The 15476-nt window shown below is 37.0% G+C and overlaps 1 protein-coding gene across 2 annotated transcripts in view; it reads left to right on the top strand.

The window, feature by feature from the left end:
* Window positions 1-15476, top strand: part of LIFR (LIF receptor subunit alpha) — a 71690-nt gene extending 56214 nt beyond the window's left edge. For both annotated transcript variants that reach the window (XM_036886049.2, XM_036886041.2), the window contains 7 exons: window positions 179-358; window positions 3040-3141; window positions 3737-3904; window positions 5302-5463; window positions 6377-6470; window positions 8044-8122; window positions 8308-15476. In XM_036886049.2, the coding sequence (XP_036741944.1) occupies window positions 179-358; window positions 3040-3141; window positions 3737-3904; window positions 5302-5463; window positions 6377-6470; window positions 8044-8122; window positions 8308-8937 (1415 nt within the window). In that variant the 3' untranslated portion in view covers window positions 8938-15476. The remainder of the gene's footprint in view (window positions 1-178; window positions 359-3039; window positions 3142-3736; window positions 3905-5301; window positions 5464-6376; window positions 6471-8043; window positions 8123-8307) is intronic.

Below are 15476 nucleotides of genomic sequence, written 5' to 3' on the forward strand. Positions count from 1 at the left end.
TTACAACAAAAATAGCAGAACAACACTTCTAAACTTTGCTACAAATTTATCTAGTTTGAGTACTATTTAAAAATTCCTGTATAGTGATGTAATTTTTATAAGTCTTGCCCATTTTCTTGAGTTTTACCTTACATTATTGTTTTTAATGCAAGTAAAATACCCTTCTTTCTTGTTGAAGATGATCTCAAAATAGAGCAGGCCGTTGGAATGGGAAATGGGATTCTGCTCACTTGGAATTACGATCCCAACATGACTTGTGACTATGTTATCAAGTGGTGTAACTCATCTCGGTCTGAACCCTGCCTTATGGACTGGAAAAAAGTCCCTTCAAACAGCACTGAGACTGTAATAGAATCTGGTAAGATGGATTAGTGTCTCTCAATTAAAGTTCCTAAAAATACTTTTTAAAAGAGCAACACGTGGTGTGACTGGGCACAGTGAGAGGTCATTCTTTCTCACCCTGGGGCAGGTGTGAGCCGAAAGGTGGTTTGTGGCAGTGTGTATGTGAAAGGATTTATGCCTTCTGTTCTAGTTGTTACTCGTCCGGGAATTTAGTCTAAGACTTAATCAGAGAGCAACACAGGTTTCCATCTAAGAATGTTCACCTCAGCATTATTTAGAATACAATGACTGAAAACAGTCCAGATAGCAAATAAGAGAATGAGTGAATTACAGTACATAAATAAAATGGGATGTTAGTAGCATTAAAGATTCTGTCACAGATTTAACAACCTGGAGAGATGCTCATGAAGAAAGAACATGATAAAACTGGAAGCAGTGTGGCCTCACTCATCGTCCTTTGTTTGGCCTTTGTTAGCCCAGAGCCCAGGTTACTGAGGTTATGGAGAGACAGAGAGCGAAGGACTGGCACCCATTACCACTTTCCTGGATGTACGCCAGTGTGTCGGTGGGCACCGTGTGGATGGAGGTTCACAGAGCCTGACCGTAATGAGCCATGAGTCTCCTAAGCTGAGCCACTTGGTTATGATAAAGCCTAAAGTTGAGCCATGAGGAATATTTAGCAGCCTCTAGGCTAAATGAGTGGAAGCCCTCTTTCCAATATCATTTTTCCTTTTGAGTAACTGATAAGAGAGTTTCATGCCTCTGTCCAGGGAATTCTGGAACCTGCAGCCTGATGGTGGTGATGCTTCTTGAGGTCATTGCACTCAGAGTTCTCCCAGCTACTAATGACTTCTCTCCCAGGGAACAAGTTCTACTCATTAACCTTTTTTACTGCCAAATAGTAAAGATGAGTCCCACTCACTACATTACTACATGTGGGTTTAGATTTTTTCCAGTCCTACTTGGTATACAGCCAGACTCCTTCACATGTGTGGTTGGCCAAGGCAGTGGTGGTCCCTTTATCCTTTCATACAGCTTACCTCACTCGAGTGCCCAGCCATACACCACCCTCCTCCTCCCTGCACCGCCCCTTGAGTCTCCCTCCACGTAGCTGCTGGAGCTTTACATGGTTCTGTGTACTCTATAAGTTCTAACCCCTCTTCCATCCTTTCTCACATGGGCTTTGAGAAGGATTGGGATGGAGTGGGGCAGGTGCAATGACACAGAGAGGCTTCCCCTTAGATAGAGTGTCTCAGGATGCAAGTTTAAGTTGAGACCTGTAGGATAAGAAGGAGAGATTTCTATCTTGAGGCAGATGAACAAAGGCCCTAGGTGGTTGAGAAAACAGAGACTCAGAGAAGTTAGATAACTTGCCCAAGGTCACAAAACTAGCATGTCGTAGCACCAGGATTCAAATCCAGAGAAATTCAAAGCTCCAAAAGGCTGGGAATTTTGTTTTGTATTTACTAGAACAGTGTGTGGCCAGAGTAGGCACTTCTCTTACTCCTTTTGCACTCAGTCATCTACTCAATTCAACTATCTTCTCTATTTCATGACCCCAAGACACATTTCTGATGCTCAGAAGCCGGCTTTTTTTTTAAGTGGTAAAACCCTCTAGAATAAAGATACACATAACTGAAACATAAAACTAGGCACAGATTTACTAACATAAATGCAGGAGAGCAATACCAAAGAAAAAAGTTACACAGTGATTTTAGAGGGTGACTATCTCACTTTGGGCCCGTAGAGCACTGGTGGTTGGTGGGTACATAATTGAAAAGCTAGAGTTATGACCTCACTAGAATAGTTGCATCCCACCAGTTAAATGCAATCCTGTATGCTGCCCTCATCCCCCAGCAAGCAGTATCTTCTTCTTAGATCACCACTGGTGAGCAGATTGTCTTTCAAGGCCCTATTCAAATGTCATGTCTTGGTGTCATTTTCTGATCGTCTTAGACTGATGTGGTCCCATGTTGAAAGTCTTGTGATAGGGCCCTCTGGTCTAGTACCCTGTTTCATGGTTATCCTGTTCATCTGTCTCCCCACCACTCTGCCAGGTTCTCCAGGCCAGGGGTCTTACTGTGTCCACCCCTGTGTTCCCAACATTTCACACATTGCATTGTATCAAGGAGTCATTTAAAGGGAGCTTTTTGAGTTGAAGTTAAGGTGCTTCTCTTCTGTGTCTCATGGAGTTGTGCCATGAAGAGGAACAGACTCCATGGCTCAGTCCCTTTAACTCTGAAGCCTCAGATAGAATGGAAATGCTAGTATCTGCTTCTGGAGCAATGGGAGAACAGAAGTTTCTTTCCAATCCAGAAATAACACTAGTTAGGGAATGGCTCTTCAGAGGCTTAATGTGGGCCTAGGATGGGTGGGTAAACTGACCTTAGAGCAAATCTCCAGGAAGAAGTTGTCGCTGATTTTTAAGGAACAAAATGAAAACCTTAATCACCATTCTTTTTTATAATACTAAGCTGTTCATTACAATAGGAGTGAATCTGTTTTTGTTTAATCAGTTTTCACTCTGAATACTTAACCAATTTAAAAAATATTGATGTATTTTGTATTATAAAAAACGTCTGTTTAATATTAGCTTTGGAAATGGCAGAGCAATTTGTTATAAATTTGGTATTTCTAAAATAGATATTCATAGTAATATGTACTAATGAAAATTTACTGATTGTGTTCATCTTATAGATCAGTTCCGACCAGGTATAAGATATAATTTTTTCTTGTATGGGTGCAGAAATCAAGGATATCAATTATTACGTTCTATAATTGGATATATAGAGGAATTGGGTAAGTTAAATGGGTATGTTTCCTTAGTGTACAAAGTAACATGGGAAATTATAAATCAGCAACAACTGTGAAATGAATTTTAAAAATAGATTGAATTGAGATGTTTAGTTCAAGGAAGGAAAAATAATTTGTATGAAACATTTGAAGTTATTTATGATTACTTAATATTACTCCATTTGTTTAATGTTCATATTTCACAGTTTTACTGTTGTCATTGAGAAAATTAAATCTTAATTTGGATGTCAGAATATTTGTTTGAACTTACACAAGTTTAAAAACCTGTTAAGTTATTCAATACTATCAATAAAGAGGGGAAATTAAAATGAAGTCTGATTGAGTAGCCACTTAAGATTCTGCATAAGTTGCCTCCCTACATATGTGTGTTGCAAGTTCTACCTTTGTGTCTCTAGTTATTAGCATATAAACTTCCAATGAAAATGTTTATGATAATAACTCTGAAAGTTTATAATTTGATAGAGAATAAAGTTTAATTCCAAGTTTAGCTATTTCTGAGGCTAGAAATCTCATTAAACATTAGTATCTTACTCTACACTAGTAAATTCTCCTGTAGTTACTGAGTTTTTTCCTTTTCCAGCTCCAAATGTTGCACCCAATTTTACTGTTGAGGATACATCTGCAGATTCAATATTAGTAAAATGGGAAGATATTCCAGTGGAAGAGCTGAGAGGCTTTTTAAGAGGATATTTATTTTACTTTGAAAAAGGAGAGCGAGACACATCTAAGATGAGGGATTTAGAAGCAGGTAAGTAAATTAGCTAGTGAGAGTAGTGTTCCTTAGAAGTTCCTCATTAACCACACAAAAAAGCAAGGGAAGTGCTGCTGAGAAGTTCTCTGCTGGTTTCCAAAACTGTCTGAAAATTAGGGAGATGAAAGTGGATGAATATGAAATTTTGAGATTGTAGTATGTGGTAAGTGACATGTATGGTCTTTCAGAAATCATTTAAATCATTTATTCTAAAGCCTTTGATTTATAAGCCCTAAATCACAGAGTCCATCTCTTACTAGTTCTGCTGCATGATGATCCATAACATAGCATTTTATGAGGTTTATTTAAAATTAAGTCTTTCTGTACTTAAAATAATAGAGGGGAATAGTGGAGGAACCTAAAAATGGCTTCAGAGTGTCAGCTGTCATCTGACAAAGGGCCATCACACAATTAGCCACAGCCTTAAGCCAAGAAGTTTAACTGACTTGATTGTTGATGTGAATCTTTAACCAATGGTAAGTCTAATATGTTCAGAATTCTCAGATTTACAAATAGAGGAATGTTTATGCAGACCTGGTTTTTCCCTGAATTATGTTTCTGTTGGGAGTCAGGTATTTCTTACTTGTAGCCACATAACAGTTTAGTCTTTTCAATTTCAAAGCTTCCATTTCCCATAATGGCATTTCCTATAAGTAACAATTTTAATTATTGAATGCTTTTCGGACAAGTAGAGAACAGCAGCAGTTCAGGAAATGCTGACCGGGCATTAGCGAACTCACTTCCCCAGAGAAGCCACATTAAACTGCACTCCCCAGATCAATGAGTTCTGCATTTCCTGACACCTCAGAGTTGCCTGTGGATGAGGAAACCCTAAATACCAAATTCTATACATATCCAGGGTCTAGTGTAATTTTCAAGTGCTCAGAAATTTTACACTTGAACGGTTAAAATTCTAGCATTTAGACTTTTAGTTAGACATGGTGGGTGGGTCACTAGAATTAGAGTAAAAGGCTCATAGTCAGGAGTAGTGTGAATGGCAGCATCCCTGCCATCCCCGTGGTGTGGTTGTGGTTTTTCATGCTCTGAGTAACACAGAGAGAAGTGGCTTTTATTGATTGCCTGCCTTGTGCCAGGCATTATTCTAGAGAACGTATATGAAAACTTCACACAGCCTATGAGGTACGTTGTGATGTTCTGTTGCATATTTAGAAAAACTCAAGTTACAGTGGTTTCAAACATAGGTCCAGATCACATAGCTATGAACTAGCAGAGGTAGAACTTGAACATGGCTCTGGCCAACTCCATGGGCTCTGGTCCTAACAGTGGCCAACAGCCAGACTCACTTAAAAGGGATGTGTTTGTGGCAGGCATGAGTAATCATTCGGTTAAAATGGTATAGAAATCATTAATACTATTCTTTACTTTTAAAATAGGTCGTTCTGACATAAAGGTTAAGAATATTACTGATATATCCCAGAAGACACTGAGAATTGCTGATCTTCAAGGTAAAACGAGTTACCATCTGGTCTTGCGAGCCTATACAGATGGTGGAATGGGCCCAGAGAAGAGCATGTTTGTGGTCACAAAGGAAAATTGTAAGTTAAATATTGCCACTGAGATGCTTTCAATACCTAGATGCAGTGTTTCTAGTGATTTTTGTTTATGTAGGAACTCCCTGTTTTTAGTACTTCACAATTTGTTGCATTTTTATAGTGGGTAGAGGGCAGTGTTAAAAGATCGTGGGATGATTTCACATTTATTCTTGTCAGTTACCTGAAACTATTTCCAAATGAATACCTAAGAAATGGATGAGTTAAGGATACATCTGAACCTGAGAGTTCTAAAGTCATGTTGAATTTATATAATAGTCAGTTCAAAATTTTTTGCCTTAACTATTCTAAATGTGATTTTTAACATATCCAGAGAAGAGTGAAAGAAACATCCTTTAAAAAAAATGTGTAAAGCACAACATTCATCACTGTGAGATGGAAAGTAGAGAAGAGCGACAGACTTGACTGTCAACAAAGAATTTTAATTTGGTCTTGGGCTTGTTCTCCACCCCTGAATGGGAGCTCACGTGCTTATAAAGGATCTGAGGATGTGGTTCTCAGCTGGGGATGATTTTGCCTTCTAGGGGGACACCTAGCAATGTCTGGGGACTTTTTTGGTTGTCACAGTGGGGGTGCTACTGGAATTTAGTGGTTAGAAGTCCAGAGGTGCTGGTAAACTTCCTACAGTGCATATGAGCATCTCCTCCCCAACACAACAGGGAAATACCTCCCCTAAACTGTCACTAGGGCCAAGATTGAGAAGTCCTGCCCTGAATAATTCAGTTGATAGTATAAAAATTATTAAAATACTTGAACAGTTTAATAGTCTTTCAGTGTCTCTATGGCAGTTTTTTTTCCCTTCAAATAATCTACCAACTTAAATATCTTGTAATATGAATTTATTCTGTCCTTCATACTAAAAATCAGAATCTTAATATTTGCAATATTCTCTTTTCAGCTGTGGGATTAATTATTGCCATTCTCATCCCAGTGGCAGTGGCTGTCATTGTTGGGGTGGTAACGAGTGTCCTTTGCTATCGGAAGCGAGAATGGTAATGTGTCTGCATTTACTCTTGCTGCTTTGTTCTTAAGGGCATGATTATTTAGTTTTTGTGTTAAGAAATAAATATTTCTTATTTGGTTGAAACAAGTAAAAACTGTTTTAGTCAGAATTAAATTTGAATTTAATATTAGGCAAGAAATGACATATTATTTAAAGGTTTTAAAATTAATACAGTAAAAGTGTAAATTTTCCCTACATATTTATTAATAATTTTAAATAGTATCACTTGTACTCACAAAATTATTTGCAAGCATAAATATGGCAATGACTATAGGCCAGATTAATTTAATAATTAAGATCTCACTTGACCTGGCAAGCTATTTAGAAAATCTGGTAATGTATTCATCAAATATGAATGACCCTTCCCATGTGAAGAGGGATAGAGTAGTGAACTAAATAAGCTTGGCTCCTATGAACTTACAGCACAGTGGGGAAAAATGGGCATTAAATCCATAATCATTCAATAAATACATGCATACAAAGTGTAAGTACTAGGAAGGGCTTTGAGTGTCATGAGGCAAATTAAAGGAACCATGTCACGGGAGGTGGCCCACCAAGGCTTTCCTGTAGGAGTTCCATCTGAGCAGAATCCAGAGCGCAAGGAGAGGGAAAGAATGTTCAGGCTGAGAGAATAGCTTCTGTGAGGACCCAGAAATTAGAAAGAGCTTGGTCTTCTGGAGAAAGTAAGAACTGTTTGCTGGGTGAAATGGGATAGTGAGTCGCAGGAGGTGAGCGGATGTGAGCAAGGGCTCAGTGGGAGAGGGCACCTCAGGATCAGCTGGCGGGAGCTGTTCTGGGCCAGGCTCCAGGCAGATAGCTGTGTTCATGCATAGACAGTGCTCACCAGCCTTAAAAACAATCTGTGATAAAGAAGGAATGTATTCTAGCAATCCTGGCTTTATAAATCAAAATAGTAATAGTTTAGAACTATAAAAGTACCTGTTTTGATAACCATTTTCTCAGTACCAAAAATCACATTTTAAAAATTATTTCAATAGGAAAAAACGGAGTTTAGAAGTTAGAACATGTAAGACTTACATTAACAAGGCTTTTTTCCCCTGCAGGAATTTCAAACGATAAAGTTCTTTTTAATGTCCATAAGTATAATATGGCACTGAGCAAATCTCATTTTTCTTTGCATTTAGTTTTTGCTCGAAATTGACAGCCTTTCTTTTTCTAATAGTCCAGAGCCTGTTATGAAAACTGCATAATGCAAATATGTTCCTAAGTAATCAATCATCTAACATACTGGTTAGATGAGCAATGCCTGTATTTTACTTTCGCCTTAATAGCACAATCTCCATAGTAATTGTTTGTGTTCCATTTTCATAAGATACGTAAGATAATTCTAGAAATAGAAGTCGTGTTCGAAGTTTTCAGATGGGAACCTCTCAGTACATTGTGTAGAAAGCTCTAGTAAATGATCACATTAAAAGTAATCTTCCACTATTCTCTTTTAAGTATTCATATGAAATTCAAAATAAGCCTGATTTATTAATTTATTTTTTGTTTAATTGATAATATTGTAATTATTAAATGTACTGAATTGTCTTTATTTAAAGGATTAAAGAAACCTTCTACCCTGATATTCCCAATCCAGAAAACTGTAAAGCTTTGCAGTTTCAGAAGAGTGTCTGTGAGGTAATTCTTTATTTTCTAACATTTATCTTCCAAGTACAGCATACAGCTTCCTTCTTTTAGTCTTTTGTGAAAAGTTTTTAATGTGCAAATGTCATCCAGAGCAAATGTATTAGAAAATAGTAGAAGAGGTATTGCATGAAGCATTTAGTGCTATCCTTAATCACTGTTTTAAAATGTATTTCTAGGGAAACAGTGCTCTTAAAACATTGGAAATGAATCCCTGTACCCCAAATAATGTTGAGGTTCTGGAAACTCGATCAACAGTTCCTAAAATAGAAGATACAGAAATAATTTCTCCAGTGGCTGAGTGTCCGAAAGATAGCTCTGATGCAGAACCTGAAAACCATGTGGTCGTGTCCTATTGTCCACCCGTCATTGAGGAAGAAATCCCGAACCCGGGAGTGGATGAAGCCGGAGGGGCCTCCCAAGTCATTTACATCGATATCCAGTCCATGTATCAGCCTCAGGCAAAACCAGAGGAAGAACAAGAAACTGACCCCATAGAGGGTGCAGGATACAAGCCACAAATGCACCTTCCCATTACTTCTACTGTAGAAGATCTCGCTGCAGATAATGATGATGATTTAGATAAAACTGCTGGTTACAGACCTCAGGCAAATGTAAATACTTGGAACTTGATAACTCCAGACTCTCCTAGATCCACAGACAGCAACAGTGAAATTGTCTCTTTTGGAAGTCCATGCTCCATTAACTCCCGACAATTTTTGATTCCTCCTAAAGATGAAGACTCCCCTAAATCTAATGGAGGAGGGTGGTCCTTTACAAACTTTTTTCAAAACAAACCAAATGACTAAAGTGCTTCCCTGTCCCTTCAGTCTGCCATCTCGATAAGCTCTCGTCACTAGTACTGCTGTGTCAGCACTGGGCACCTTGGAGGGATCCTGTGAAGTATTGGTGCACCATTACACTAAAAGTGTTAACACACTTTTGATGTAGTCTAAAAGCCAAAGGATAGCAACTCATAAATTCAGTCCACACAACTCAAGATTTGGAACTATTTGTGATTAGAGCCACAGAATTCATGTGTCCTACCTTCAAGAAGCATTTTAAGGCTATTACTGTCTAGTCCATACATGCAAACCAAATCCCTCAGCACCTGTGTTCTGTTCTGTTACTAATGGTTTTCTCATGTGTATATGTTACAGAATTGCAAGCAGATTTACAGGTACAGGAGAACAAAGAGTAACAGATGATCTTTATTTGCTTGACAATTGCTCCATTCTACATGAACACCAAGCAAAGATTTTAAAACTTTCAACATTATTCCCCTCTATCCACAGGATTTACAAAATTAATATAATCTTAATGTAGTGACAGCTATTTAGTGTTTTGTTTGATAAAGTGTGCTGATTTCTGTGCCTACTGTATAATGGTTATCAAACAGTTTTCTCAGGGGTACAAACTTGGAAAACAAGCGTGACACTGACCAGCCCAAATCAAAATTGCATTTTCTTGCTTTGGTAGGTTTTTCAAAACCTTCCATTAATTTTTAGCTTTAATGCAAGCATCCCTTATCACAGCTAAGTGCCCTAGTATTTAAACCTAAATTTCTAAGACTGTAGATCTAAGTTTTTAAAAATCCAGGCTTTTTTTTGGGACACAAGTATCATTTTTATCAGTATAGGAGCAAATTTAATATTATTCATAAACATATAATCCCAAGATTTGCTATTTGAGATGACTACTAAGCAATATCTAGCTACATTAGCTATCTGTATAGTTCTGATTGCCTTCATGTTCTACTGAGGAAGACCAGTGAGCCCCGGCACCCGGACAGTGACAGCCTTTGACAACTCTGTGTTTGTAGCCAATGTTCTACCAATTGTGCATCTTACCAGTTTCTCCCTCTTCAGTGATTATCAGCCCAGACTGATAATCTGGGCTGTTTGATCCAGGCCTCAAATTTTTAAGTATAAAACTAAAAGGATAAAGTTTCTTAAGGAAAAATTACTCCAGGGCTGTTTTCTATGAAATGTGACGATGTCACTTTGAATCAGTGGGCATACCTGCATGAAAGGGGTAGCCGTTGCTTCGTGTCCAGAGTTGTGTGTCTTCATAGCAGCTTCTGCCCAACCTTGGTTTTCATAAATGATGTCCAGAATGAATACGATTCTTGGAAAAGCAGAATGAAAAGTGAAAGTGCATCTTATGTTTTTCCCTGCCTTCAGGTTGTGTGTGCATTTTGTCTTTTGATAGTTAAGGCAAAAGTACTTGAAAATTTGAAGTATCTGAATAGGTCAAAATGTACCTGTTTCCTATCATCTGAAGTTCTGTAATGTATTGTCATAGTGGATCAGGGTTTTTTGGGGTTTTTTTTTTTAGCTCATAATGTATCCTTACTAAAAACCAGGTTGTGGGAAAAAGCCACAGGGTGACAAGGGACAAAATCTGTTGAAGTACTCTGGTTTATGAATCCTGATTTTAACTGCTAGAATTCAGCTAAATTCCTGAGTTTAGTGACATATGGACATGTGGAATGAAATAGAATTATATATACACATAGTATATTGAAACTATGTAATCACTCGTAGAGATATTCAGCAATGAAAAAATGTATCAGAGCAGAATCATTCCTAACAGAGTTTGCTTTGCATTCTTATTTATCCTCTTGGTCTCCTTCCCTTGGTCTCTACCCAAGACACTCAGATCTGGGACTGCCTTTTCTCCCTGTGGAAGCTTGTCACTCCCAACTCTTGCCTGTGCCCCAGAGACCTACAGATCTTGTATTTCATCTTTTTAGGATAAGTATTGGTGAAGGTAAAAGTTCACTGGACTGAACTACACTGTACTGAGATAGTAAGGAAAGGCCAGAAGAGATAGTTTGATCTGTCATTAATGCTCATGCATTTCAGCTGTGACCATCTGAATCTAGTGCTCTTTCTGGCCAATGTAATAACTCCTTCACTCCCCATCCAAGACCTCACTGCTTTTCCTGCATGAAAAAGGCTCAGAGTGCCGCTCACCTCTCCCCTGTTTCTGCAGTTCTGAGCTCTGTGATCACTAGGTTGATGAGAAGCAGTTACACTCTGTTGTCTGGGCAAGGTCGTTGTAACTTGCTATATGCTTGGGAAAATGTGGTCTAGAACCAAGGCCAAAGCATGTCCCTTGTCTTTCCCCACTGAACTGCAGACAGCCAGACCCATTGTGGAGATGGGAAGTTATTGCCTCCCACCCCCGACCCCACCTGGGCATGGTGGGGTGGCTTCAACACAAGGAGAGGAGAGGAGAGGGGTAGAGAGAGCGAATACTCTGTCACATGCCTGGTTGTCTGTGTCACTGGAGGCACTGGTGAAGACACAGTGTACTGTTTGTCAGTGCCAGACCATGTGCAAGTGTGAAAGGCAGGCTGATGGTGCTCATGCTTTGTCTGGTCCCATTAGCTCCTCCCTCCCCTGGGATAGGGAGGTGAGGGTCAAAGGCTTTAGAAGGAGAGGCTAGATATGTTCCTCCAGCCCTTCCTGACTGGAAAAATAATTGGGAAACCCCTCTCTCTTCAACTAAAGCCCAGCTGTTGGTTAGAACATTCTAAATGTCTGAACTAGAAATATGTTCCACTATGTCTGTTGAATAGGGCTTATTGTCACAACTCTTATAAACCAATTCACTTATAAGCCAATTTCAAAGCAAGCTTCACTTGTGAGGAATGGATATTCTGGTGGTCATTAATGATTGCATTTCTCTTGTGAGTGGCTCTTTTAAGTAAACTATTTAATTTACAAATACTGTTAAAACACTTAGTTAGGCTTTTGACATTAGATAGACCTCATACGTATGTATTGCATGGATTTGCACCAATATACAATTGAAGTCATCAATGTAATGAACCTGTAGAAGCCTGGATTTGAGAGTGTGGCCCCACGTGTGTGGATAGTTGAGCCGCTTGTCAATGTGCTTAGGTGATAGAGGTGCTGTGTTCTGTAGTTTAGACCCAGAAGCAGCCATCACGGAAAAGTGTAAGTGTGTCAGCTTCATTTTACACCAGCATTACCTGAATGGCTCATGGATCTGAAGGATTGCATTTAAAATACCTAGTCTGTTCCACTTTCAGAAACTGTGGTAAAATCATATTCTTAAAGCTTCATGCAACTTGTATTCTTGTTGGAAATTAGTTCTATAATTTCTTACTCGTCTTCATATTTAAAGAACATTACAGTCCTTTTGTATTTGAATAATTAGTTGTAGTGTAGTGAAGGAGACTAGAAAATATTTTCTTCCAAAAGGAATTTGAAATCAATTTTATGGTATTTTGAAATTAAAGTACTCCCTAACATGTCAATATGCAGAAAATGTTATCCCAAGTTTTTCTACTGCTCAGGCACATAATCTCATAAGGGTATTTTTCCTGTCTAAATAAGTTTTTACTGTTTTCTGTTTTTAGCCGTGTTAAAATTCATGTGTCTTTTATAAAATGCCTTTTTTTAAAAATTTTGGAAGTAAAATATTAGGCATCTCAAAAGTCAAATGTGAAATCATTAGCTAATTACAAAGACTAGGTACATAGTAGAAGCCCAGTGAGTAATTTTTTATTGACCTAGTCCCATCCCAGAATGTGCGGATTTAACAGAGCTTTCCTGAAGGGGGGTGTGTATCAGGATCTAGCTTGTGTAGATCTGAGACTTTTGGCTCAAAGATGCAGATTTACTGTAGAAGTGGATCCACAGTTTGAATGAAAACTTAGGAAAGACTCATGTAAAAGCATCATGAAATATCTTATTCCTCCTCCATTTTAAGTGTTTATAGTATCTTTTTATTTGGTGGGTACACAACTTGGGATGTGTTTGTACCAACCACCATGTCTTCTGGCAGACCAGCAACACACTGATGTGTGAGCTTAATTGATTAATATAAGCTCTCATTCTCTTGATAAACTAGTTCTTCAAAGCATTTATTTTAAACTGGCATTTTCCTTCTGAAATAAAGTTTTATGGTACCATGCCCATCTTGTCTTTTACATCCAGAAGAAAATTTTTCACAGAAGAAATTGACTTACGGTTTAACTTACTGGAGATTTATCTTGTAAACATGATTTTAGAATATCATTGGAAATTACTGGTTTGAATTGGCCTATGAATGTATCTTCATGGATTATGTACCATGGCTATTAATATTTAAACTTACTTCAATAGGGTGGTAGGATTTGTCTTTTCAATTAGTGCTTTTGTCTCAACTATTACATGATCACATTCATGCTAATTATAATACAGATGAAATATTTGCAATGTCACTATGGAGGATTAAGGACAACATTCAGTTACTTGATATGTCAGGTTGTATTGTGTGTGGTAAAATTTCAGGGAATATGATTTGATATAGAATATATCCAAATCTTTATGATACTCAGTTATGATAGGATTCCATTATTTTTAACCATGAGTAATATTTGTTTCTCCTATATTAAGAATGATGATACTTACATAAGTATCTAAGTTATAAACAGAATTTATGTAAGGCAAATTCTAACTGCAACATTTTTATGAAAAAAGTGTTTTAAAAGGAATCTCTTCTGAATGTTTTTATGTACAAGTACCTAGCAGAAGAACCATAGAAATAATAAATTCAAAAGTTCTTAAATAAGTAAATTGAGAGTGTAACTGATTGAATATTAACCACATACAAAACAGTAATAACTTACATTATTTTTGGCTGCTGTAACTGAATACCCTAAAAAGTAAGAGATGTGAATGGGGGCGGGGGGCAGGGAATGAATGTATAATTGATAAGGAATTCATTTTTATTACATTTACATACATATTCTAAGACTGCCTTTGCAGTAGCTAACTAGAACTTAAAAAAAAAAACTAGCAGGACAGATCTTATGCTGCTCTTAAGGCAAAAATATTTTGTGTCCCCAATTGAATGGCTCGCTTAAATGTATTGAATTTCCTTCTACATTTAAAATGTACTTCCCTTTAGAATTATTCCATTTTAAATGGGTAACTTTTAGTTCCTGAACTTACTGTTCTTTCTAAGCATTCCAGTGGTGTATTATAAAAGATCACAAAAGATTTCTAGGTGATAATTTTCGTTAAAACCTGGACAAGTTAGCTGTTAGGTTTAGCATTAGTATTAGTATTTTTGCAACTGATCATAGAAAACAATACTGAATGATTTACATAAAAATTTTTTCCAAATAATCTGCCCTGAGTTCGATTCTAAAACTTTTCTCCATTATTTATGATATATCCTTCAATTTAATATCTTCCTTCCAATATAATGTTTAGGGAAAACATGCATATGTTATGAGTAGTTGAAAACAACACACAAAAAGAAACCCTATTCAGTTCATTGTTGTGGAAGGGTAGGTATTGTGTGATATTCCAGGATTTGTTTGGTCCTATTATCTTCTCAAAAAGCAGCATGGCCTTTTCTTACATATTTCAATTCAAAATTTCTTGAAAAAGATTAGCCTGGGTAGAAAGACATCCTGAGTTTGAGACAGCACCACCTTAACGGTATGTCCAAAGGTAAAAGCATTTTAAAATGTTCAACTTTCCTATAGGAATATGTTACCTTTTTTCTCTTTCATTAGCTGGCCACAAGTCAGAGGTCCTGATAATGCAAGGAAATTACCATTTTTTAATTTTCAAAATTGCATTACAGTGAATTACTGTTTACAAAATACACATACTGTGAACAGATATAGTTTTTTTTATAAGGTAGAATGAGTGTTTTTTTCAAAGGGGATGTTATGTGTTAAATATTTTCAGTTTTTTATGAATGCTATTAACTGTTTACTAATTTTTGTTTGGTCAGGTGTATGCAAACATAGCTGAAAGATAGGGAGAGACTGTAGATCCAAAATTGTTCCCTTTTTCATTTCTTGCACTACAGACATTTTTTTAATCTGAATGATCAGTTGTGATGTTCTGTACCTACAATCATGCTTAATCTTATAAGGAAACATTTAAATATACATATAAGGAAATAAACTATAGATCACAGTATATTTGTGTGATTCCATTCTGATTCACAGAATTCTGATTTTAATATGGAAAAAAACAAGTCCATTTACAGAGATGACAACTGGAGTATTTTCTGCCTCATGAAAATTTGGAGGTTTTGTTGCCATTGCCAGAGTGGGAAATTGGACATTTTATATCATTGAATAATTTCAGAATTTAGTTTCCTTTCCATATCTTCTGGGAAAAACATGATTTTAGCAGGAACATAGAACATAAGTAACCTATTACTAAAACATGTTAAATGTAAAACTAGTATGCTTGGCTGTTAACTTTAAAGATGTTACTTATGTTTGTTTTTAAAACATGCATGTATTTAACAATTTTATCATTGTATTGTCATGAAAAAAATAAATATATTTTCTTACAACTTA

Source organism: Manis pentadactyla, chromosome 2, assembly GCF_030020395.1.
Source record: "Manis pentadactyla isolate mManPen7 chromosome 2, mManPen7.hap1, whole genome shotgun sequence".
Taxonomy (NCBI): Eukaryota; Metazoa; Chordata; class Mammalia; order Pholidota; family Manidae; genus Manis; species Manis pentadactyla.